This window comes from Acomys russatus, chromosome 26, assembly GCF_903995435.1.
Source record: "Acomys russatus chromosome 26, mAcoRus1.1, whole genome shotgun sequence".
NCBI lineage: Eukaryota > Metazoa > Chordata > Mammalia > Rodentia > Muridae > Acomys > Acomys russatus.
In genome coordinates, this window is record NC_067162.1 from 30,897,382 (window position 1) to 30,921,811 (window position 24,430).

A 24,430-nucleotide genomic window follows, 5' to 3' on the forward strand; every position below is an offset into this window, starting at 1 on the left:
TCCTGAAGGATAAGTCCATCACCATCATCATGAATTAGCTTGGCAGTAGTCAGGCTTGGTGCTTGGAACAGCACACTTGAGAGTTTACATTTTGAACAGCAAGCAGGAAGCAGACAGCAAACTGAGAATGGCACATGGTTTTGAAATCTCAAAGATCACTCCCAGTGAGATGATTCTTCCAGCAAGGCCACGCCTCCTACGTCTACCCAAACATCTCTAGGAGACATTCTTACTCAAACCACCACACTCTAAGCCAACCTGCCTGCCTGCCTGAAACGTCTTGCCTTGTAACCCAGGCTGGCTCCAATTTTGAGATCCTCCTGCGTCCCATGTTGTACCGCTATGTCCCTTTGATGATTTAAATAAGAGTGGCCCCTGTTGGCGCTTATATTTGAATGCATAGTCAACGGGGAGCGGGGAACCGGGAGCGGTGCTATCAAAAAAGGACTAGAAAGATTAGGAGATGTGCCCTTATTTCAGTAAGTGTGGAGCTGGGCTTGGATGTTCCGAAAGCCCATGCCAGGCCTAGGTTCACTCTCTCTGCTTGCTGATCATTATGTAGCTCTCAGCTCCTTCTTCAACATATGCTCCCTGCCATGATGATAATGGACTAAATCTCCAAAAGTGTAAGCACGCCCCCAATTAAATGCTTTCTTTTATAAGAGTTGCCTTAGTCATGGTGTCTTCACAGCATTCCAACAATAACGAAGACAGCCCCAGATGACACTTCAACAATTTTCAAGCCTCTCCTCTTTCTAAGACAGTTTTACTGTGTAGCCCTGGTTGGCTGGGAACTCACAGATAGCCACCTGCCTCTGCCTCCCAACTGCTGGAATGTAGAGTGGTCTTGCTACTTTAAAATCTCTTCTTCTTGTCCTTTGTCCTCCTGGTTTCACCTCTTATCACTAGCTAGGAAACAGACAGAGACAGAGACAGAGAGAAACAAAATTCATTCCTTTTTTCTTTTCTTTCTTTCTTTTTTTTGGTTTTTCAAGACAGAGTTTCTCTGTGTAGCTTTGACTGTCCTGGACTCACCTTGTAGACCAGGCTGGCCTCACAGCAATCTGCCTGCCTCAGCCTCCTGAGTGCTAGTATTAAAGGCGTGTGCCACCACGCCCAGCTGAGACGGAATTCTTGAATCTATTTTTTTTGTTTGTTTCTTTTTTGAGCACAACTACTAACAAACCACAGCCAACCCCACTAACAGCCAGCCTCCCTAAGTGACCAACAACAGCCCCCACCCAACCACCCTGGCCTATCAGGGCTCTAGCATTTATATAACTTTTTAAAAGCTCTCAGAATTCCAAATGTCACACAGAAGCTATCTGCAGCAGGCAAAATCATTCCTCTGCTAAAGCAAAAAAACAAACTTGGATTGTAAGTCATTTCAACTCAAATGATTTCATAGTCAGCTGCTATGAACAGTCTGAAGCAGCCCCAAAGCCCTGCACCTGGCATTAAAATGAAAACGTATTCTTATAATATTTGTGTTTTTTAGAGAAACTAAAAGTCCAGAATTGTTTCTACACTGGGATTAAAGGTGTGTACCACTATGCCTGGCTTCTAGTCTCCCATCTTTTTTTTTTTTTTTTTTTTTGAGACAGGGTTTCTCTGTGTATTCCTGACAGTCTATCTTAAGAAGTGGCTTGCTCAGCCAGGCATGGTAGCGCACACCTTTAATCCCAGCACTCGGGAGGCAGAGGCAGGCAGATCACTGTGAGTTCGAGGCCAGCCTGGTCTATAAAGTGAGTCCAGGATAGCCAAGGCTACACAGAGAAACTCTATCTCAAAAAAACAAAAAAAGAGGTGACTTGCTGAGGTTGTTTTGTTTTGTTGAGACAGAATCTTGCTATATAGCTTAGGCTATCTTCAAACACACAGGCCTCTTGTTTCGGCCTCCTAGGTGATAGACTACAGGTATGCACTGCTTTCTCCTGCCGCAAGTGGCTTCCTCGTTGCCAGTTAGCAGCCTTCCTCTGTTTCCCCTCTTTGGCTGCCAGTGTTGGCACTTCTCATTCCGTTTCTCCTGAACCTCTTACCAGTCCCCAGTTCTGCCTCCTGACGTTGGTTCTCTTTTTTTGTTTCTGTTTATTGGGAGTGGATCTGCTCTGTAGTCTGGTAGTCGCTATGTAAGGCCTACTGAATGTTAGGATTAAGCTATTTATTACTTTATTACTTTTCTTCTAATTCCAAATGCAAGTTCCCCAAGGGTCTGTTCTGAGGCCTTAAAATTAGCATCTAAAATTTGGAGCCTGTTCCTCAGAGATGGATTAACCCATGTATGTTGTGATAGCAGTTGTTCAACTATCCGTTCATGACATTCATGTGATAAATTAGGATACACCTGGTGTCACTGCCCATTTTTCAGGCTCCTCTATACCACCCCCTCATAAATTCACACTCTCTTGATAAATGCCAGGCTCTAAGAAGTACTTATTAAAATTCAGTGGGTCATAAAGCTTTGTTTTCATTTTAATGAAACAAACTTGGATTGTAAATCATTTCAAGTCACATAATCAACTGAAAATTTAGGCGGTAGAATTGGCAAGGTTTGATGATGATTGAAAAGGAAGACTCAAGAATTAAGCTGGTGTCTGCTGACTCTTAGGGCATTGTGCTGCATTGGGTGTGGTGGTGAATAGGGCAGTGCTAGACCTAGCGAGCGACGCCTCTGTCTGACAGTGTGACAGGTGCTGCTCCAAGGCAGAGGTGAGCAAGTGTGGGAGTGGGGTGGGGTCAAGTCGGGGCCTTGCGTTCCAGCTGGGATTTAGCATATTAGCGAGAATGGATACAGTTTTGTTGTTGTTGTTTGAGACAGGGTTTCTCTGTGTAGCCTTGGCTGTCCTGGACTCGCTTTGTAGACCAGGCTGGCCTCGAACTCACAGTGATTAGCCTGCCTCTGCCTCCCGAGTGCTGGGATTAAAGGTGTGCGCTACCACCACCCAGCTGGATACAGTTTTTAAGCCAAGAGATGGCATTTGATCCTATCTTTGCACTTTACTTGATAGATATGTTTTGGGTTTTTGTTTGTTTGTTTTTTTGAGACAGGGTTTCTCTGTGTAGCTTTGGCTGTCCTGGACTTGCTTTGTAGACCAGGCTGGCCTCGAATTCACAGCAATCCACCTGCCTCTGCCTCCTGAGTGCTGGGATTAAAGGCGTGCGCCACCACCGCCTGGCTTACTTGATAGATGTATAAGTAAAATGGGCCTATAGGCTCATGTGTGTACCAGAGGAAAGGTGATCTTCTAACCTTTCTTCTGCCCCCTTGTTTTACAGTTGAGGTGACTAACTTGATGGTTAGAACTCCAGCCTCTAGGCCCGCTCTGTAGGACTCTAGCTCAATCTTTTACTGCGTTCATCCCTTCTAACCCATGCCAGTGCTTCTCTTTTTCAGTGCCAGCTGCGAAATTTGTTCTCTGTATAGAGAATATGAGTGGTCTTTGTCAAATATAATTCATGAACCATTAGAAATGTTTACAGTTCATTCCCCATGAGAAATAGCTCTTTCCAAAGTATTGACTCATTAAAAATTAAAATTGCAGCATCAACATATTTTAGACGTTTAGAAAACAGTTGACAAAAGAACTCCTTAAAACACCATTTTCCTGGGGCTGGAGAGATGGCTCAGGTTAAAACAGCCCTGGCTGTTCTTCCACAGGTCCTGAGTTCAATTCCCAGCAGCCACATGGTGGCTCACAGCCATCTGTAATGAGATCCTGTGCTCTCTTCTGGCTTGCAGGTGTACATGCAGGCAAAATACTGTATAAAAATAAATAAATGAATGATTTAAATAAAACAAGAAACAACATTTTCCTGAACAGCTGGTATTTGGGAGATTACTTGGTAGCAAGAGATCAACTTAATTAAGAGCATTTGGCAGAAAGAATCTGGGGTTCTAAGTCATAGGTCTAAATTTTTTTGGCTGAGCTTACAATAATTGTGGAGTTAAAGATCAGCCTTCTCTTGCTTTGATTTTTCTGTCCTTTCTTTTTTTGTTTTGTTTTTTTCTGTTCCTTCTGTAGCCTTGAAGTACCACCATTCATCCAGTTTTTGTTTTTCAATTTTACTAGTAAGGATGAAAGAAATTTTATCTCACCAATTTCTGAAACTGTATTTTTCTTCCTATTTTCATTATTGTTTAGTTTCCATTTTAGACATTTATAGACTTTTTGTTCTCCAAGGTATTTCTTTTCCATTTTTTTCCTTTTTCTTTCTTTTTCTTTTTTGGTTTTGTTTTGTTTTCTTTTGTTGTTGTTTTTGTTTTTTTTTTTTTTTGAGACAGGGTTTTTCTGTGTAGCCACCACCTCTTGCTATTTCCTCCATTATTAAACACACAGGAGAGTTGAAAGAGAAGTGCAAGCAGGCTGGTGGTGGCGCACACCTTTAACCCCAGCACTTGTGATCTCTGAGTTTGAGGCTAGCCTGGTCTACAGAGTGAGTTCCAAGAAAGCCAAGGTTGCTCAGAGAAACCCTGTCTGGAAAAAACAAAAACAAAAACAAACAAACAAACAAACAAAACCAACCAAACAAAAGTAAGCCAGAAAGAGCAGTGCAGAGAGGCCATTTCCTGACTGGTTGTTACCATGTCAGCCTTTTTTTTTTAACCACTGGAAAGTGAGTTGCAGGCATATTTCCAGACATTTCAACATGTGTATCTCCTCTCACTGTCATGACTTTTTTAAAAGATTTATTTTAAGTTATGTGCATTTGCCAGGCGGTGGTGGCGCACGCCTTTAATCCCAGCACTCAGGAGGCAGAGGCAGGTGGATTGATGTGAGTTCAAGGCCAGCCTGGTCTACAAGTGATTCCAGGTCAGCCAAGACTACACAGAGAAACCCTGTCTCAAACAAACAAACAAACATGTGTGCGAGCCTGTTGCATATTTCTGACTCTATTCACTTGCTTTCAGATGGTGACTTGCCATGTCGTGCTAACATCCTGGTTACGGAGCTGTTTGACACAGAACTGATTGGGGAGGGAGCACTACCCTCTTATGAGCATGCACACAGGCATCTTGTGCAGGTAGTAGTTCCGAGCCTTCCTCGAGAGTGTTGGAATTGTAGGTGTCATACACAGTTACTGCTATACCATGCTCAGCACAGCCCTTCAGAATCCACACACCTGGGGCCTCCCTGCACTTCCCGGCAGGCATCTAGCTCAGGTGGGGTAGGGCTGAGTTGGAGAAACTTTTGCTTATAACTCCCAGCTGTGAAAACTCCCCTTCACTGCTGGGTTTCCAGGGCCTGGTGATGGATGCAGAATGAAAGGATGAGTGAGGTGGGAGGACCACTAGACAGGGAGGTAGAACCCCAGCCAAATAGGTGAAGACACCCTGCGGGTGTCCTGTTGGCTTTGTCATCCTGGATCAGATTTCAGAGAGTCTAATGCCAGGTGGCTCATTGCCAGCATATTTAAAACACAGTACAACTTGGGGAAAAGTGGGTTTTTTTCCCCCAACAATCATTCCCATTCCTAGTTCCCAGGTGCACAGTAAAGCTGAAGGTGTGAGTATGTAGAGACTCCCTTGGGAAGGACATGTGACCATGAGGGTGGGCTCTGTAGCTAAAAGGCCTAGCATCTGGTATAGAGGTCCGCAGGCTATAAAATACATGTGACAAAAAAAAAAAAAATAAATAAAATAAAATAAAAAATAAAATAAAATACATGTGACATCTCCCCTAAGAATAGGTTCCATTGGCCGACCAGTGGTGGCGCACGCCTTTGATCCCAGCACTGGGGAGACAGAGGCAGGCGGATCGCTGTGAGTTCAAGGCCAGCCTGGTCTACAAAGTGAGTCCAGGACAGCCAAGCTACACAGAGAAACCCTGTCTTGGAAAAAAAAAAAAAAAAAAGAATGGGCTCTATTAAAGAGAAAGGTCTAGGGAAGGAGCGTCTGGGGTGGACAGCTGTGAAGCCCCTTAGGTAAGCTTCACATTCACACTGTCTGCTCTATATGCACTGGCAGCTTAGGAGAAAATAGTCTCTATCCTGTTTTGATGAGTTCAGAGTTTTGTTCTTAAATCATTTTCTATTCTTATTTGCATTGTCAATGTAAAAATATCTTAGACCTAAAACATCTTAAATCCTAACCAACTAAGCTTAATTGTAAGACTATACTCTCTAGTCTTTAACCCCATCAGAGATTTGATAAGGAAATAAATATTACCTGGGTATATGGGCAGTGCAGGCAAACAGCTCCCAATCCTAAGAATTGACAGACAGCCGGTTGCCTGAACAGTAACCCAAATTCCTTTATAAGGTTGGAGCATCAATCTTCAGCTTTTTTTTTTTTTTTTAAGATTTATTTATTATGCATACAATGCTCCACCTGCTTGTATCCTTGCAGACCAGAAGAGGGCATTAGATCACATTATAGATGGTTGTGAGCCACCATGTGGTTGCTGGGAATTGAACTCAGGACCTCTGGAAGAGCAGTCAGTGCTCTTAACTGCTGAGCCATCTCTCCAGCCCCAGTCTTCAGCCTTTTGGCCCAGAATGTCTGACAGACATATTTGTGAAACAGAACTAGTGAGGACTTGCTTACCTTGTCTTGGCAGAACTTGACAGTCAACTTCCCTGCATCTAAGTTTGCCCATTTTAGGCAGCATCCTGTCTTCCCCCAGCCCTCTAGGCAGCACCCTATATTAGAAGCCAGCTCCTAATGGAGATTCAGTGTCCATCATCTTTGAGATAGGCTGGTGTGTTGCCAGGAGCTGACATGCCTTAAGTCAAAAAGCCTTATATTAGTAAAACATCCTTAAATGCCATATTCTGTAGGTATCTGAGGTTTTTGAAGACTTTTTATCTATCTACCTATATTACATAATCGTACCTGTCTATAGTGAATCTGTATAGGCAAATGTTTGTTTTTAGCCATTTACTATCTGTTCAACCTAGGATGTATATCTCTGCAATAAACTGGACTAGTATCACATGACTGTGAGTTTAATTGACTATTAACTTGCATTGCTTAATCCTGACATTACTAGCAGTTAATCCTAAACAGTAATAGCAGCATTTAGAAGGACTGGAAGTAAGCCTTGTATTTATAAAGGTCCAATAACTTATACAAGAGTTGAAGCATGTATACGTTATGTGTATCAGAAATAACCTTAATTCTGAATAAATATGCAAAATCTATACCAATGTAAGATTATTGGCTTATAAAATTTTCTTTAGTTTAAGAGTAGATTCCATAGTCTACTCTTTTTTGTTATTTTTCCTATATTTCCCCCCTTTTCTTCTCAACCCCTTTCCTCTTAACTAAGAAAGAAAGGAGGATAGTGAAAAGAAAAGGAAAGAAATCCCTGAGTTTAAGTTTCTATACCTTGATTTTTTTCCTGCTGAATACCATTTAATAACTTGTAACCAACGTCCCTAAGTGACAGCATCCATAACCCATCAAAACACCTAAACCATCCACTCTTTCTTTTGGGAAGTGGGGTATTGTTGTCTTAAAATTTCTTCTTGTTGATTTGGGGCATAGGATTCCTTTTTGGGGGCCCTAAGGAAATTTGGAAAGAATGGTTAAGGAATCTAGCAGTAACATTTGTTGTTCAGTCTCTAAATGCTGTGAAAGTGTAAATTTCTTTGAAGTCCAGGCTGGAACAGTTTGTGATGCTGGATTAAGTAGGATGTTAGCGTCTCAGCATCCTCCAGGGTGAATCTTGTTAGGTCCATTTCAACTTCATTGGTATTTGGCCCATTTGTTCTGTAAACACATAAACTTTTAAAGGTAACATACAATTCTGTAATAACAATGCGTGGAATATGCAGTGTGCTCAGATGAGTTAAAGATGAATTTTTGTTCTTTGAGTATATGAAAGACATCTTTCTTATAAGCTAGTTTGGATTGTAACCAAAACTGCAATATGAATCTCCATCCATGCCATATGACAGGGTGACATGATGAGTCATGAGGACTTTTGTAGCCATAGATTTGCTGGCCATGCAAGCTGAAGTTCTGGCTGGAGACATATACATGTCCTAGTCAGTTTCAGAGTTATTTCATATAGAGGGACCAGCATATACATCACCTGTCTCTTGTTTTCTCTCTTGATTTCTTTCTTCCTGTCTGCAACCTTCAGGAGATCTCCCTCTGTCATATCTGATTTTTATTACTTTGGATGGAATCCAAAGCCTTTTCTTTCTTGTTGACATAAACTAAAGCATCTCTCTCCTTTGTCCTGCAGTTTGAAGTCATTATAAGTATAAACTGATTTAATTTAGCAGTCCGTTTTTTATCTAGATCTGCTCCATTTTGGTTTCTCTCAAAGAAAATGTATAGTATTATCATTTCCACTGAACAGATAACCATTTTCATGATGATAATCAAAACAAGACTGTATGGGGCCCAAATATCCTCCCCAAAATGCTACTTTTTTATTTTTTATTAAAATAGGGTTGTTTTGTGTAGCCCTGACTCTGCCTCTGTTTCCTGAGTGTTAGGATTAAAGATATAAGTTTATTTATTTTTTCTTTTTCTTTTTCCCTCAGAGATTTACTTTCTATGTAGATTTATTTATCTTTCCTTTCCTCCCCTCTTTTAACATCCTTCCCTGTACCTGCTTTATTTAAGCTCCTTCCTATTTTAGTGCTTAAGCACATTTTTAAGCATACTGTATTTGTTTTAGTTCTGTATATTGTGCCAGGCTGAACTGTCATTAGTCCTCCTGTGAGACTGGCTGGCTGTTCAGAGTAATGTGATACCCAACTTCATTGGTCTGTGGGAGCCCCTAGGTTATTTTGCTGTCCCAGCTCTCAACAGCCATGGACTGCCATCTGGCGGCTCCTGCCAGCTGACAATCCCAATGTCATGCATGTGTCCTGCCATGTTTGGCTGGGCTGGAGCTTCTGGCCTCTGCCGACTCTAGGAAGGTAGTGGGTCCCAGGCAGGAGCTCTGCAGCTTGTATGCTCCTCTCTCAACAGGGGTACTCAGAGCCTCTATGATCCTGCCACTTTCCCCAAGCTCTGTGTTTACCTTACCAGATGTTTGACCTCTTCTGTGGCCTGCCACAGCTCTGTGACAGACAGTATTATGGCTTATTACAGTTTTTATGTTAAAGAGAGAGTACATCTTTCACCGGGAAGATCTGTAATATAACTTGGGTTTTAAGTAAGTTCTTGTCCCAAATTGGGTGCCAATTGTAGAATGATTGTTAATGTGGATATAAATTCATAAAATTAGTATGGCAGCAGTTTTTCTTTAGCCAGCTATCTACCCAAGTAACGACACATGGAGACTGTGATTTATTTAATTAGCCTTGAGCACAATACTGAGCAATTATTACTCCTTCCTAAACCTCCAAGCTAGTTTAGCTTCCTTCCAGCCAAAATCCCCATCATACCTGCAGTTTTAATCCTCTGGTGGATCTGGCTCACTTCTCTTGTTTCTTGGACCTCTCCTTGTGACGTAATCTCCTACTTCTCTCTCTCTCTCTCTCTCTCTCTCTCTCTCTCTCTCTCTCTCTCTCTCTCTCTCTATCTCTCTCTCTATCTATCTCTATCTATCTCTCGCCCTCGATGGACCTGGATATCCTACCCTATTCTGTCTATCACTCAGCATTGTCTGGTCAGCATTTTCTTAGCAAGGTAGAGAACAAATGGTGAGCATGTTTACACAAATTTGAGACAGGAGATACTTAGAATAAACATAACAAAGCCATATCTGGATTGAAACCAGATAGTAGGATAAAGAGACCAGCATTTGCCTAGTACAAAGGTAAACTATGCACAGTGCACAGTAACAGTATGCCCTGGTGTGTTGAGGAGGGCTGCATTAAAAGGGTCACTTTGAATCTGAAGCTAGAAGGGCTGCTTGTCCAGAAAAACTCTTCTTGGTCTGTATGGTAGTTGATCAGCATGTCAATAAATAGTTTTTTGGGGGTGTTTTTCTTTTTCTTTTCTTTTGTTTTTTTTGAGATAGCCTTGGCTGTCCTGGACTCTCTTTGTAGGCCAGACTGTGTTTTTTTTGTTGTTGTTGTTTGTTTGTTTGTTTTAACTATTTAATAGTTCTAGGTAACTAGGAACTCTTTTTGAGACAGGGCTTCTCTGTAGCTTTGGCTGTCCTGGACTCACTTTGTAGACCAGGCTGGTCTCAAACTCCTGAGTGCTGGGATTAAAGGTGTGTGCCACCACACTTGGCTAGGAACTCCTCTTAAGTCATTTTAGCACTCAAGGCTGAGGCAGGAAGATTGTAAGAGGTTAACCTAGATGACATAAGAAGGCCTTGTCTTTAAAAATAATAATCATTTTAGGCATGATGTACTTTCTTTTCTTTCAGACATAGGGCAGAAAACAGTTCACTTTCCCAATGGGGAATATGTTAGTTACTAAGTCAGTCAAGTATTAAAGCCTTTGATGGTGTCAGTCACTTGTGATGAGGCCCTGGCTTACCGCTGCTGATGTTGCTTTGTTGTGATGTAAACTTAGGAAGACTGTGAAGCAGTGCCTCACAGGGCAACTGTCTATGCCCAGCTGGTGGAGTCCAGAAGGATGTGGTCGTGGAACAAGCTGTTTCCTGTTCGTGTTCAGACTAGTCTCGGAGAGCAGGTCATCGTCCCTCCCTCAGAATTGGAGAGGTGCCCTGGTGCACCTTCAGTCTATGACATTCAGCTAAATCAGGTGTCACCTGCTGACTTCACTGTCCTCAGTGATGTGTTACCAATGTTCAGGTACCGTGGAACCTCCCTGGGTGGCAGTGCTTTGGACATTTGGTCGGATGTCTTCCTTTTGTGGAGTAGAAACCACATCAGTACCGTTGTTGGGCAGGTCTCTGTGGAAGCTTAACAGAGCAGCATGTGCGTTGAATTATGCTCCAGTTCCCGAATATTCTTCCACAGCGTAGACTTCAGCAAGCAAGTCAGTAGCTCGGCGGCCTGCCACAGCAGGCAGTTTGTACCTCTGGCATCTGGCCAAGCGCAGGTGGTTCTCTCCTGGTGGGACATTGAGATGGACCCTGAGGGGACGATCAAGTGCACAATGGCACCCTTTTGGGCACATACAGACCCACAGGAGCTTCAGGTAAGAGGCAGCCACTGACTGAGCACTGTTTTAAAAGACAATCCCAGTTGTTCTATTTTACCAATAAAGACTCAGGAGTCAATGCTACGGAGAAAACCCGCTAGCTCAGAGAGGCAGAGAAAGCACCCAGCTGACCTTCCTACTCAGATCATGTCCAGATGGAAAAGGCCCAAAAGGCTTGCTAGCTCAAAGCTCAAAAAGCCCCAAAAAGCCAAAGGCCAAGGAGCTGAAGAGCTGAAGAGCTAAAGCTAAATGTCCCTTCTACTTTTACACACTGTCTTAAACACCCCTCAACTCAAAGTCCCTCTTACTCTTTAGTCCCTGTCAGCTGGTTTCTTGCTCTGCCTCTTGACCTAGGGTTAACTTTATTAAGTCCTGTGTACAGAAAGCTCTTGGATTAAAGGTATGTACTAGGATTGGCTGAACCAAGCCATAATCACCTGTTTACAATAAACAAAGTTCTTGGATTAAAGGTGTGTGTTAGGGCTCAGCCACAAGAAACAGGGATTTACAATTTACAGTTCACAATCTCAGGGATCACAATGGGATCATCAAATATCTTATGACAGAGCACATTTCCTGTAAGTCAGGGAACTTTTGTTTATTTTTGCTTCTTTTTACTCCAAGATGAATATCAGTTAAAGACAAAGAAGACATTTTCTTTTGGGAGGATACACATACACACACAGGCACAGGTGACTGGGATGTAACTCAGTGACAGAGCACATTCATAGCATGCATGAGCCCCTCTACTACATGCACGTCCCCAGAACCACAAGAGAAAATGACAATAAAAAAATAAAAATTAGAAAGCACAGCCTGCCAGTGTGTAATAAGGTCAACCTGTCCTCTTGAGGTGAGTTCATGGTTGACACCAGTGTCCACAGTAAGCAGCTGAAGTCTTAGTGAGTTAGTTCTCCCGTTCTCCTTCATTCTGGTATGGCCCCTTGCCTCATCACCTCTGCTGTAAACAATTCCAGGGCTCTCAGGTCAGTTTGGAATGGATAACTACAATGCCACTTCCTTTAGTTCAAAATCTACCTTCTCCTGCTCAGGAAAAATAAGCAGAGGAATATTAATACAAAGTGGAAATACTACTCAATATATGATAAGTTTTCATTTTTAAACTGCTATGAAATAAAACAATATAAGTGAACTGCATTGCAATACTGTCTCTACCTATCAGTAAATAAAATTCAGAAAGTTTAGTGACATACTGTTGGCAAGGCGTGAGCATAAACTGTCAGAACATTAATGGAACACAGCATGGCTGAGGTCAGCCTGGTAGGAACCCTGTTAGGACCCTGGGTACTTCTGCTTGTGAGCCAAGCGACTCAGTTGTAGGATAATCATCGTATCCTTAGTAGAAAAAGAGCAACAGAAAGGCCACCTACATGTGAGGAGTAAGGTCATCCTGTTCTTTGAGTAAGCAAGGTAGTTCTCTAGGAATGATGCAGAACTCGGGCCTCCTTGTTTAGGCTTACGAAAGCACCCTGGGGCACTCAGAGGGTTAATAAGAGGTGTTTTAGTGCAGCACTCGGGAGGCAGAGGCAGGTAGATCTCTGTGAGTTTGAGGCCAGCCTGGTCTACAGAGCGAGTCCAGGACTGCCAAGTCTACACACACAAACCCTATGTTGGAAACAAACAAAACCACTATTTAATGAAAAGGAATAAATATACAAACTTTCTCTGTTATTTTAAACTTTTGGGTGTGTGTGGGATGTGTATTAGTTATGGCGTATTAGTGTGTGCACTTGCTAGTATTGGCATTTGCATTCGTGCCTGTGGGTGTGCTGATACATGTATGTGTGGAAGCCAGAGGTCAGTCACCCTCTCTCTGTCTTCATTTTGTAAACACGCTGTCTCAGTGAGCCTGAAATTCACTGGTCTGACTGGGCTGGCTCTCCACTCAGAGAGGCCTCTGTCTCAGCCTCTCCCATCCCCCAGGTTATAGACACTAGATTTTCACCTTTTTACATGGGTGCTAGGGATTCAAACTCAGGTCCTCATGCCACTCACTTTACCAGTTAATCCATCGCCAGCCCATTTTCAGAACTTTTGTTTTGAAAAATTGTAGAATCACAGAGTAAGTGGAAATGCACACTGATAGTGCCTTTACTTCAATTTACTAGTTGTTAATATTTTCCATATTTACTGTATCTCTTCCTTCTCTCTTTCCTCTGCTTCCTTCCCTTCCTCTCTTACTGCAGTTCCTGTTCAGTCTTTTGATAGTAATTTACAAATATCTGACACTTGACTTAATACTTACAAGAATAAAACAGTTTCTTTCTTTTTTTTTTTTTTTTTTTGGAGGCAGGGTTTCTCTGTGTAGCTGTGGCTGTCCTGGACTCGCTTTGTAGACCAGGCTGGCCTCAAACCCACAAAAATCCAACTGCCTCTGCCTCCCAAGTGCTGGGATTAAAGCCGTGCGCCACCCACCATGCCTGGCTCTAAAACAGTTTCTTTATTAGCAAAAATACCATCACCACACCTAAGAAAATGAACAACATACTATTCCATAACATCTAACATGGTTCAAAATAAATTGTTCTTAATTGTCATCAAATGTCTTTGATAGCTTTGGTTTCCTAGTCTAGGATCAAGTTAAAAATTATACACTTATTATATTTAACCTTTCTGTGTTTCAAAGCCTTGTAATATATCCCAAGGGGCTCTTAGAGCAAAATTTCCCCAAGGCCACAAGGTTGTCAGCCTTGGTTGTGAGCCAGAGAAATTTTCCTTTAATGGAAGATAGCTCACAGTCCAATAGGTGGAAGAAAGAGCGTTGGCGCTTGTGCTGGCTAGAGTTATCTTAATAAAGGGACCCTCAACTGACAAATGCCTCCGTAAGATTGGGCTGTAGAGCATTTTCTTAATTGGTGATTAGTGGGGGTGAGGGTGGGGGAAGGCCCAGCCATTGTTCATGGTGCAGTCTCTGGGCTGGTGGTCCTGAGTTCTGTAAGAAAGCAGGCTGAGCAAGCCATGAAAAGCCAGGCAGTAAACAGCACCCTCTGCCTCAGCTCCTGCTCCCAGGTTCCTGCTTTGTTTGAGTTTCTGCTCCGATTTCCTTCAATAATGAACAGTGATGTGGAAGCCTAAGCCATAGGAACACAAGTTGCTTTGGTCGTGGTGTTTCATCACAGCAGTAGTAGCCCTAACTAAGGCAGCACTACTCTGTGAGGAGAGAGCAGAGCCTGCACTTGTGCCTTCTTCTAAAAGCTACCTCATAAGACCACTGCCCATGATGACCTCTTTTGTTTGCTTGTTTTGGTTTTTGGTTTTTTTGACACAGGATTTCTCTATGTAGTCTTGGCTGTCTTAGACTCACTTTGGAACTCACAGCGACCCGCCTGCCTCTGCCTCGCTGAGTGCTGGGATAACAGGCATGCACCACTGCACCCAGTTGATGACATCTTCTAAAGCCATCAGGGTTCCAGAAAGCTTTTTGGGACACTGGTTTCTCAGATTAGAATTTTTCTCTCTAAGGCCATAGTAGGCACATGTAGTCTAAGCCATGTCTGTATGCACTTGATACTTGGCTTTGGGCCATTGGACTGGAAGCATTGCTGTCACAGCTTGGTAAACACTGGCCCTCTATTCCTCATTTCAGTGGCGGGACCACTGGATGCAGTGTGTATACTTCCTGCCGCAGGAGGAGCCCATTGTGCAGGGCTCACCCCGATGCCTGGTAGCCCATCATGATGACTACTGTGTGTGGTACAGCCTTCAGAGGACCAGGTATGCCTGTTTGTTGTTGGGGTGGAGGACCAGCCCTCAGAAACTGCACTGATGTAAACTCTCCCTGCAAAGACTGTGCAGAGATTTGAATGGACAGATTTATATCAGAACAGAGTAAAATAAGAGCAAGGGCCAGTAAGATGGCCTTGTTGGTAAAGATGTTTGTAGCCAAGTCTGATGACCTGAGTTTAATCCCCAGAATTTATAGTGGGGGGAGAGACCCTATTCCACAAAGCTGTCCTCAACATTTGTGCTATGGTACTCCCCCCCCCACATGTAAAAAATAATAATTCAAAAATCAAAAGTTTAGCCAGGCGTGATGGCATATGCCTTTAATCCCAGCACTCAAGAGGCAGAGGCAGGTTGATCTCTGTGAATTTGAGGCCAGCCTGGTCTACAAAGTGAGTCCAGGACAGCCAGGGCTACACAGAGAAACCCTGTCTTGAAAAACAAAACAAAATAAAATCAAAAGTTTATGTTTGTGTATATGTAGAAATTGTTACTGATTGGTAAGAAAGTTCTACTCAAGTACATGAAAAGTGTGGAATCACAGGACTGTAACCCCCAATGTGCTGCTGCCCAGTCTCATTTAGACTCTGTAGAGACCTGTGCATGTATCTCCTAGGGTCCAGGCTCAGGTCTGCTATTTTCATCACCTGGGCTGTGCCCTCATGGTCTCTGGTTTCCAGTGCAGAACATTTATTACTTGTTTGGCTTTCTTCTCCCTGCTCAGCCCTGATGATAATGAGAGTGTCTGCCAAGTGCGACCTGTGTGTGATTGTCAGGCTCACTTGCTCTGGAACCGGCCTCGGTTTGGAGAGATCAATGATCAGGACAGAACTGATCAGTATGCCCAAGCCCTGCGGACTGTAAGTGGCCCTGTCTCTGTGCTTGAATCTCACTGTTCTACGCATGGTTTGCTCTTATTTGTTTTGTCTTTCCTTGTCAATGGAATATCTCCACTGGCTCCAACTAGAGAGTCTGAGAGCTTGTCCTGGGTTTTCCTTGCTCTGTGAGAGGTCTGCAGGGTGTTCTCTTTTCCCGTAAGAGCTCTCCTGAAAGCCTTTCGCAGCCCACACTTGTTCTGGTGGATACCTTTAGCTCTGTGATCACCAGCAATTGGTGTGGGTGATCTTCACCTTCAGCTACTCCTCTCCTGTTTCATGTGTTGCACCTTAATAAAATTTCCTAATATGTAAGTCTGATCATGGAACTCTCTGACCTGGAGTTAAGTCCCCACATGGAGTTTAGAAGGAATCTTCTGGACCCCTTGGAGTTGCATACATGAATGTCTGCATATGCATGTATTTTTTTGTGGAGAGAAGACTCCAACCTGCCATAAATTCTTCTTCAATGGCTCTATGACCCACAAAGGCACCTTTTCCCTTGGGGAGCCACTTGAAGGGAACATGGGCCAGGTGGTGAAGAATTCTGTCATCATAGACTAGAGGGTCTAGGTTAGTGGAGCAGGTCTTTAGCTGGGCCTTCTAGCATGGTTGTGGAGGGTCTTCCGAGCAGTGGGCCCTGGTGGGAAGAGGGAGGAAGGGCCATGGGTGGTTACTGTGTGTGCTGAGGAGGCAGATGTGACAGTGTAGGGGCCATGAGGAAGATGAGATGAAAGCTTATGTATTCAGAAATATGCCGAGTCTGGAGAGATGGCTCAACAGTCAAAGGCACTTGTTGCTCTTCCCAAGGACCCAGATTTGATTTCTAGTACTCACTCTGTCACTCCAGTTCTAAGGTACCTGATGCTCCTTTCTGGCCTCAGTGGGTCACAAGTCCATATGAAGGCAAAAGACCCATACACATAAAATAAAACTTCAAAAAAAAAAAAAAAAAAAAAGAAGAAGAAGCAGCCTCTGAGTAGAGTTGAGGAAGGGAAGCATGTCTCCTAACTGGTCAGGAACAAGCGCTTGGCAAGGTGCCCTGCGCTGATCCTGTTCTTTTCCCTCAGGTGCTGAAGCCAGGTACCATCTGCCTTTGTGTGAGTGACGGCAGTCTGCTCTCCGCGCTGGCCCATCACCTCGGGGCAGAGCAGGTACCAGGTCATGCCTTTCTATTGGCTCTGCAAGGATCGTTCTTCTCTTTACAGTTTTTGCATTTATTTTTCTTTGCCATTTTGTTGTTTGTCACTTTTCTAAAGGTTGGCTCTTGAGTTAGGGCATGGTGTGGTCCCATGGGAATCTGTGATCAAAGCCCTTTGCAGATGCAGCTTTTGTAGGTGGAATGGACTTGGTTTGGAGTCTGAGGAAGTTTACTGTTTGCATATGTGGTCAGGAGCCAAGTAATGGTTACTACTACCAGGTAGCTGCAGCATCGGGCTTTGACTGAATCCCCAGCATAGTTGCTGTCTCGGGGAGGTAGAAAGGCCAGGCCATTGTTTCAGTAACCTCTTAACCTTTTTTCCTTGAGTGTCTACCCTCCTTAAGTCTATCTCCTGTGTTCTCCTCAGGTGTTTACAGTTGAGAGTTCAGTTGCTTCCTATAGACTGATGAGAAGGGTAAGTGACAGTTGTTACTGAATTCATGAAGGGGTTGTTGGGCTCACCTTCCTGAGTCTGGGATGGGTGACTTTGAAGTAGCATCACACCCAGGAAGTGGTAAAAATAGTCCTACTTCATGCTGTAGCTCCTACCTAAGGTCAGGCCTTTGGACTCTGGGGCAGACATCTAATTGGTAGGAATTTTGTATGTTTGTTTGTTTTGAGATTGGGTCTCACTATGTAACCTTGGCTAATCTGCAACTCACTATATAAACCAGACTGGCCTCAAGCTCACAGAGGTCTGCCTGCCTCTGCCTCCCAGGTGGGACTAAAGTTGTGCACCACCATGCCAGGCTTCTGGTATCCAATCAGAAGCCAGTGTTTGCATTCTGCTTTTGGTTTTTGTAGTTGAAGGAGTTTAGTCTTTTCTCATTTCACATAAGACTAAGAAACCGACATCTCTGAGTAAATAGACCTGAGCGATTTGTTCCTGGAAATAACCTACTCCTCCAAAACTGCAAGACTGGGAATAGGTCCTGCCTGATGAGATGTCATTTGCTCATGACCTCTTCTGTGATCTGTAGGAGGTCCCCAAAGAGATCTTTCCACAAGTAGATAAAGTGGTACCCTAGAACCATTTGGCCAGAAAACTCAACAGAGAAGGTAACTCTGAGAGATGTTAGTTTTTAGCTTTGTATGATGCTGTGGATTGATCCAGGCCTCAAGCACACCAGGCAAGCCTCTACCATGGAGCTTTACCTTCTGACTGATAGTTGTTTCACCCTGATCCAAAACAACGTGTGAGTAAAAAACAGCTATATTTTTCCTTTCAAAGATCTTCAAGGTTAACCACTTGGATGATAAGATTACTATCATCAATAAACGGCCTGAGTTGCTTACATCTGCAGAACTGGAGGGTAAGAAGGTAAGGAATGGGGCTTTGGGCTGCACTGAGGCTGTTTGAGAGGGGACAGAGTAACGCAAAAGTAGCCTAAGGTTCACCTTGTCACCTTGGCTAAATGTTGTGTGATGTCTCTCCTTTAGCTTGGCTAGTCGAGACCTCACCACTGTGAGGATGGGTAAGGGTTTGTGTAAAGGCCCAGTGAGCATAGAGCTAGGCCTCTCAGCTGAGAGCAGAATGGCTTGTTGCGGTAGGGAACATGATGTACCACTTCTCCTTTCCCTTTCACGTAAAGTCCTCTTGGAAGGGTTCCTCCTGCTCAGATTGTTTTCATCCCCCAGAGCTGCTCGCCAGGATCCTTGGGATCACTGAACACCAGCTCCCTGTGGGGTTTTGTTTGTCTTGAGACAGGTTGCTATGTAGACTAGGCTGACCTTGAGCTCACAGAGATCTGCCTACCTTGGCCTCCTAAGTGCGGGGATTAAAAGCATGTGCCACAATGGCTCTCTGTGTTTAACTTTAGAAGCCACTGAGGACTAGAGAGATGACTCAGTAATGAGAGCACTGGCTGCTCTTTCAGGGGACCTGGGTTCAATTCCCAGCACCTACATGGCAGCTCACACCTGTCTGTAACTCTAGTTCCACCTTCTGACACCCTCACACAGACACAATCAGGCAAAACACCAATTTGCATAAAATAAAAATAAATTGTTGGCCGGGTATGGTGGTGCACTCCTTTAATCCAAGCACTTGGGAGGCAGAGGCAGGTAGATCTCTTTGAGTTCCTGGCCAGCAAGTCCAGGACAGCCAAGGCTATACAGAGAAACCCTGTCTTGAAAAAAGCCTAAATAAATAAATGAATAAGTAAGTAATTGTTATAAAAAAAAAAAAAAAAAAAAGAAAATCCCAAATGTTTGATTTTACCAATAAAAACTCAGGAACCAGATGCTGAGGTGAAAGCATACTAGTGCAGGGAGGCAGAGGAAGCGCCCAGGTGACCTTCCTACTCAGCCGTGCTTGGCCTCTGCCCACCTGCTTGACTTCTGATTCCTAGCCATGCATCTGTCTATTCCACACATGTTGACTAAAAGCAGTCTTCGAGGGACTGCGCTGCCAGTGTCCACATTTGCATGAGTGCAGTGCAGGTGACGTGCTGTTCATCTGGTAGTGCTGCACTAGGGTGAAACAACTTTGTGGGTTGGTAGGATCCATTCTGGAAGCCCTTTCTGGAGCCCCACACGCGCCTGTTCCCTGCTTTTTTCACATGAAGACTACTCCTTCCCCTGTTTGTGTCGTTCCTCCAGTCTGCAACCCTTTGTGTCTTCAGGGCCATGCTTATTTACTGACTGAGTGAAAGAATGAACGAATGAATGAATGGATGGACTGTTACATGTTCTGGTGAAATGGCTGAGTTGCCTTTCACTTGCTAGCTTCACTCCTGACATTCAGTTTCTCTTCTCTGGTTGCCAGGTCTCTCTCCTCCTGGGTGAACCCTTCTTCACTACCAGCCTGCTGCCGTGGCACAACCTCTACTTCTGGTACGTCCGTACCTCTGTGGACCAGCACCTGGCACCTGGAGCTGTGGTGATGCCCCAGACTGCCTCACTTCATGCCATGGTTGTGGAGTTCAGGGTAGGCCATCTGGGACTTCGAAAAACACCACAGCAACAGGAGGGTGGGGACGTGTGTACTTCAGAGTCCTTGAGTGCAGCTGGAACAGCCCGGGCCCTGCTGACGGGCCTTTCTTTTCTGCATCAGTGGCTGCAGGACAGAATAGAGAAGGCTGCGTTTTTAAAAAGCAGCCATTTGACATATAAAATGAAAATGACTGTGTGTTGTCATTTCACAATTGTGGCTTATCAGAATAATTAAAAACATAAATTAAGCGTTTCAGGAGGCACGCTGTGTAGCTCGCTGTGCTCTTGCAGAGAACAGAGGCCACGCTTGTTAGAGCAGTCTGGGATGGGGACTTCTCTTTTTCATGCAAGAAGGAATTGAAAAGCTTCATTTTAATTCTCTCATCAAAGCAGAACCACAGCAGTCACCAAGTCATTTTGGGAAAGGCATTTTTTATTAAAAGGATTTTGAAGTGCTTTGAACCTGAAATGGAGAGTGAATCACATTTGATATTCCTTTTATGAGAGCAGCTCTATCTGTTGGTAGCCTCATGGCTCCATCACTTAATTTCTGGGCATTTGTCTGTGTTACTTACCTGATGGGATTTCAGTATGGATTGTGGCTCTATGACTAAAGAGTGGCTATAGAAAAGCCACTGCTTGTTCTCAGGCCCAAGAGGCAGGGACAGAAGGAGGACTGGCCAGAGTGTGCTTTGGGACCTTCTGCTGTGCTCTTATGCTGTGGCCCCGGGCCCCAGAGGGCTGCTTTAAGAGTCTCAGCCTAGCAGCTCTGCTGTTGGGTCAGTTTACATATTCTTAATCCAGTCTGTTACACAAGCCACTCTGGCTCTTCAGTGTCTTTGTCAGTTTTTTTCCCCCTTGGGGGAGGGGTGTCTGTGTCTGAGATAAAGGAACAGCGAGTGGTGCAGGTGGTTCTGAGTCAGTGCTAGCCTGGAACTCACTGTGTAGCCTCCAGATTCACAGAGTCCACCTACGTTTGCCTCCCAAGCACTGGGATTCAAGTGTTATGTCACCTTGACCAGCATCCCTCCTGACCCATACTCACGTAGCCGGTTTTGTGGCCCGAGTGTGTAACACAGGCACTGTTCTTCCTTCATAGGATCTGTGGCGGATCCGGATGCCTTGTGGTAACTGCGAAGGTTTTGATGTGCACATCATGGATGATATGATTAAGGTAGGCAGGACTAGCTAGACCTGCTGCCTTTTAACACCGCTTGGAGCTGAGATGAGAGGGTTAAAAGTTCAATCCAGGATACTTAGAAAGATTGCCTCAAAATTTAAAAAACAAGACAACAAAAACCCCCAAAGGGCTGGAGAGATGGCTGAGCTTCTTCCAGAAGATTGGTGTTAGATTCCCAGCACCCACATGGCAGCTCACAATCATCTGTAACTCTAGTTCTACGGAGTATGGTGTCCTCTTCTGGCCGCCATAGGTAACAGATATGCAGATAGTAAACAGACATGTATGTAGACAAAACACCCATACACATAAAATAAAAATAAAAAAACAAAACCCAAATCCCTGTGGTAGAGGGTGCAGGGGACTAAAGCTATAGCTTGATGTAGCCTGAGATTCAGTCTCCAGGGTCACTGAAAGCATGGACAGGAGGCAGGCGTGTAGCACATGTATCCCGCCCAACCTTTCCACACAGCCATGCACCTGGTGGGGGCAGGACATATAGTGTATATAGGGAGAGCTTCTGTTTGGGATGGTGAGGCCAGTGCTGCCATTTTGTTTGGCCCACCATGGCCATTAGCCTGAGAACCATTGCATGGTACCAGCCTCAGTGATAGCCCCATCTCTGACGTCTGGATTGGAAGCACTGATTAGGACCTGGGTGTCCCTGGGCTGTGCACTAGGCCTGCCCTAGTAGTGCCCAGAAGCTTGTTTTCTGTTGGGACAGCCTTTCCTAGCCTTCTCGCGAGGAGACTGACATATCCCTTCCTGTGGCAGCCATTTTCATCTTGGGGACAGTGCTCCAGAGAAGAATGCTAGAGGGATCTATGAGAGGTCTCTGCAAGGTTGTCTTTAACAGGTGTTTATAGTTTCCTGTGTGTTCAGCTAGAGTGGGGTCCCATAGGTCCTGTGTCCCCTGGAAATATGTCATGACAGCAATAATGCTATGTGCCTTTGTAGGGATAGAGTTGAAAAGTCACAGGATGAGTTCACATGTAATGGCAGGGCAGAAAAATGGGCCCATTTATTTATTATTTATTTTTAATTTTTTAAATGGGCCCATTTATATGTTTAGAAATTCATATTCACAGAGAGAAATGATAATGGAACTTACAGCTTGTAATTAGATGGAGACCTTTCTCCTTCTTGCTGATCTTCTAGGTCACATTTTTCTATATGAATGTGAGTTTCTTTTTCTTCCTTTCTTCCTTCCTTTCTTTCTTTTTTTCTTCCTTCCTTCCTTCCTTCCTTTCCTTCTTTCTTAACTTAAGTCCCGTGGGAATTTTCCATTTGTATCTTGCCTTCTCCGCAGCAGACCACTGACTGTCTGTGCTCCTAGACATCTCTGTGTTGAGACACTCACTGCTCTAGGTCCCTCTGCCATGTCGGCCACTCATCAGGCTTGGTGTTGGCCTCCTCTCACTCTGCCTTCCTCTGAGGTGTCATGCCTCTGGTCTCCCTCAGTCCCTTTTCCTGACCCTGCATATATGGTATTGCCAGTCTAGTGCCTGGCTAATGGATCCTTTTCTTGTGGGTGGAGAGTGGGCTCAGTGTTAAGTACAGGTGCTACTCTTTCAGAGGACCTGACCTCAGGTCCCACATTCATGTCGGGTGGCTCACAGTGCCTGCGACTCCAGCGTCAGGGGAATCTTGACACCTCTAGCCTCTGTGGGAACCCACACACATGTATGCATGCACACCCACACACCCACACACCCACACACCCACACACATAATTTAAACTATTAAGAATAAATCTTGAAGATTGCTGCAAGGCATGGTGGCCCCTGCCTTTAATCCAGTGGGAGGAAAAGACAGGAAGATCCCCATAGGTTCAAGGCCAGCTTGGTATGCATGGTGAGTTCCAAGACAGTCAGAGCTGTGTAAAGAGACCCCGTCTCAAAAAAGAAGAGGAAAACAGTGATGGTTTATAGAGGAGGACGTCTCTGCTGGGCATCATCAGGCCTTGACTTGTGCTTCCGCTGTGCCACAGCCTTCTGCTCATCTAGACCTGGTACCCTCCCTGCCAGTCGTGCCTCCCCTTGCAGTGCTGCGCCATCAGGTTCCCAGGGAGTCTCCGACTCCGGGTTCTGCTGCCAACCTCATCAGAGCCTCTGGTCTATGGCTTCCTACCACTCCCATATGGTGCCCAAGGAAATGCATATCTTACAGGGCCCATCCTCTTGCAGATGAGGGCCATACCCAACCCCTTGGCATTCCCTCTACCACCACCACCTCTCCTTCCTGCTTGGCTCTTGCTTATGCCCATTTCCAGCCTTTTGGTCTCCAGTTTTTGCCTAGTGTCACCTCTCGGCAGTGTCCCTGTCCTGCTTCTGCCCACACAGCCCCTTCTCACATAAGTACTGGAGCTTTCCCTAGGCTCTGGACTTGCTTCTTTCCATGACCATCATCTTCTGAGCCCCAGCAGGGTGGCACCATGGTAGTGGGAGTATCAGTGAGAGGGGAGTGCATGCCTGTTTCCCCCCAACAAAGACAGTGTGCCCTCAGAAGAGGGCAAAAATAGGAACTGTCATTCCCTGTTTGAAAAGGAAGCTGAGATTTGGGGAGGTAAAGTGGCCTTCTAATGGATGGACAGGGAAGGGAGAAACTGGCTGGTATAAGCAGGTGCCAGTGTTAAGTGACAGTATGTTGCTCCACATAACTGCAGTTTCCTGGGTGGATTGGCCCATAGAAATAAGGGTGTCTCTGGCTGGCTGCAGCTCATCTCCACAGACTCCATATTCTCTTCTCCTCTAGCACTCCCTGGATTTCCGAGAGAGCAGGGAGGCCGAGCCTCACCCATTGTGGGAGTACCCCTGTCGAAGTCTCTCTGAACCTCAGCAGATCTTGACCTTTGATTTCCAGCAGCCCATCCCCCAGCAGCCTTTGTGTGCCAAGGGCTCTATGGAGCTGAGAAGGTGAGTGGAAGCTGCAGGGAGTTATGGGCTGAAGGCAACCGGGGGACTTCACACAATTGTGAAGGACAGACATCCTGGACCCAGGATGAGTCCTTCCATCCAGCCTATCTTTTGTATTATGGAGCATCCCACAGCCTCTGGGCATATGCAAGTGAATGGGCCTTGTTTACTCCCTACCAGCAGCACCTTGTTGTATCAAGCTGTAGACCAACATGAGTTTGGTTACTATGGTTACCAACTGGCCCATTTTCCTGGACTCTCTTGAGAGTTAAAGCAGGTCAGGATTGGTGAGGGCCACTTGCTGCAAGGTGTGGGAGACCCCACCCAGCTCCAGCTCCCCTCACAGAGCTCGGCACCAGGGACAAGCAGCAAGGGCAAGGCAGACACCACTGCCCAGGGAATCATCATTGTCAGCATGGCTGTGCTCAGAGGTTTCTGTGCTCAGGCTGTGAAGAGTTGAGAGTGTGGCTGCTCTGGTCCAGCCTTTTCTGTCCAGCATTTACCCACATGGGTAAGGAGCACATAAACTCCCGATTGGGAGGGATGGGAGAGGTT

General features: G+C 44.9%; 1 protein-coding gene across 1 annotated transcript in view; it reads left to right on the top strand.

Moving 5' to 3' along the window:
* Prmt7 (protein arginine methyltransferase 7) overlaps positions 1-24,430 on the top strand; it is a 42,988-nt gene that overhangs the window by 17,984 nt on the left and 574 nt on the right. The window contains exons 5-15 of the mRNA XM_051169083.1: positions 4,910-5,022; positions 10,433-10,674; positions 10,843-11,023; positions 14,634-14,761; positions 15,495-15,630; positions 16,716-16,799; positions 17,214-17,261; positions 18,078-18,167; positions 19,614-19,775; positions 20,880-20,954; positions 23,715-23,875. Coding sequence (XP_051025040.1) covers positions 4,910-5,022; positions 10,433-10,674; positions 10,843-11,023; positions 14,634-14,761; positions 15,495-15,630; positions 16,716-16,799; positions 17,214-17,261; positions 18,078-18,167; positions 19,614-19,775; positions 20,880-20,954; positions 23,715-23,875 — 1,420 coding nt within the window. The remainder of the gene's footprint in view (positions 1-4,909; positions 5,023-10,432; positions 10,675-10,842; positions 11,024-14,633; positions 14,762-15,494; positions 15,631-16,715; positions 16,800-17,213; positions 17,262-18,077; positions 18,168-19,613; positions 19,776-20,879; positions 20,955-23,714; positions 23,876-24,430) is intronic.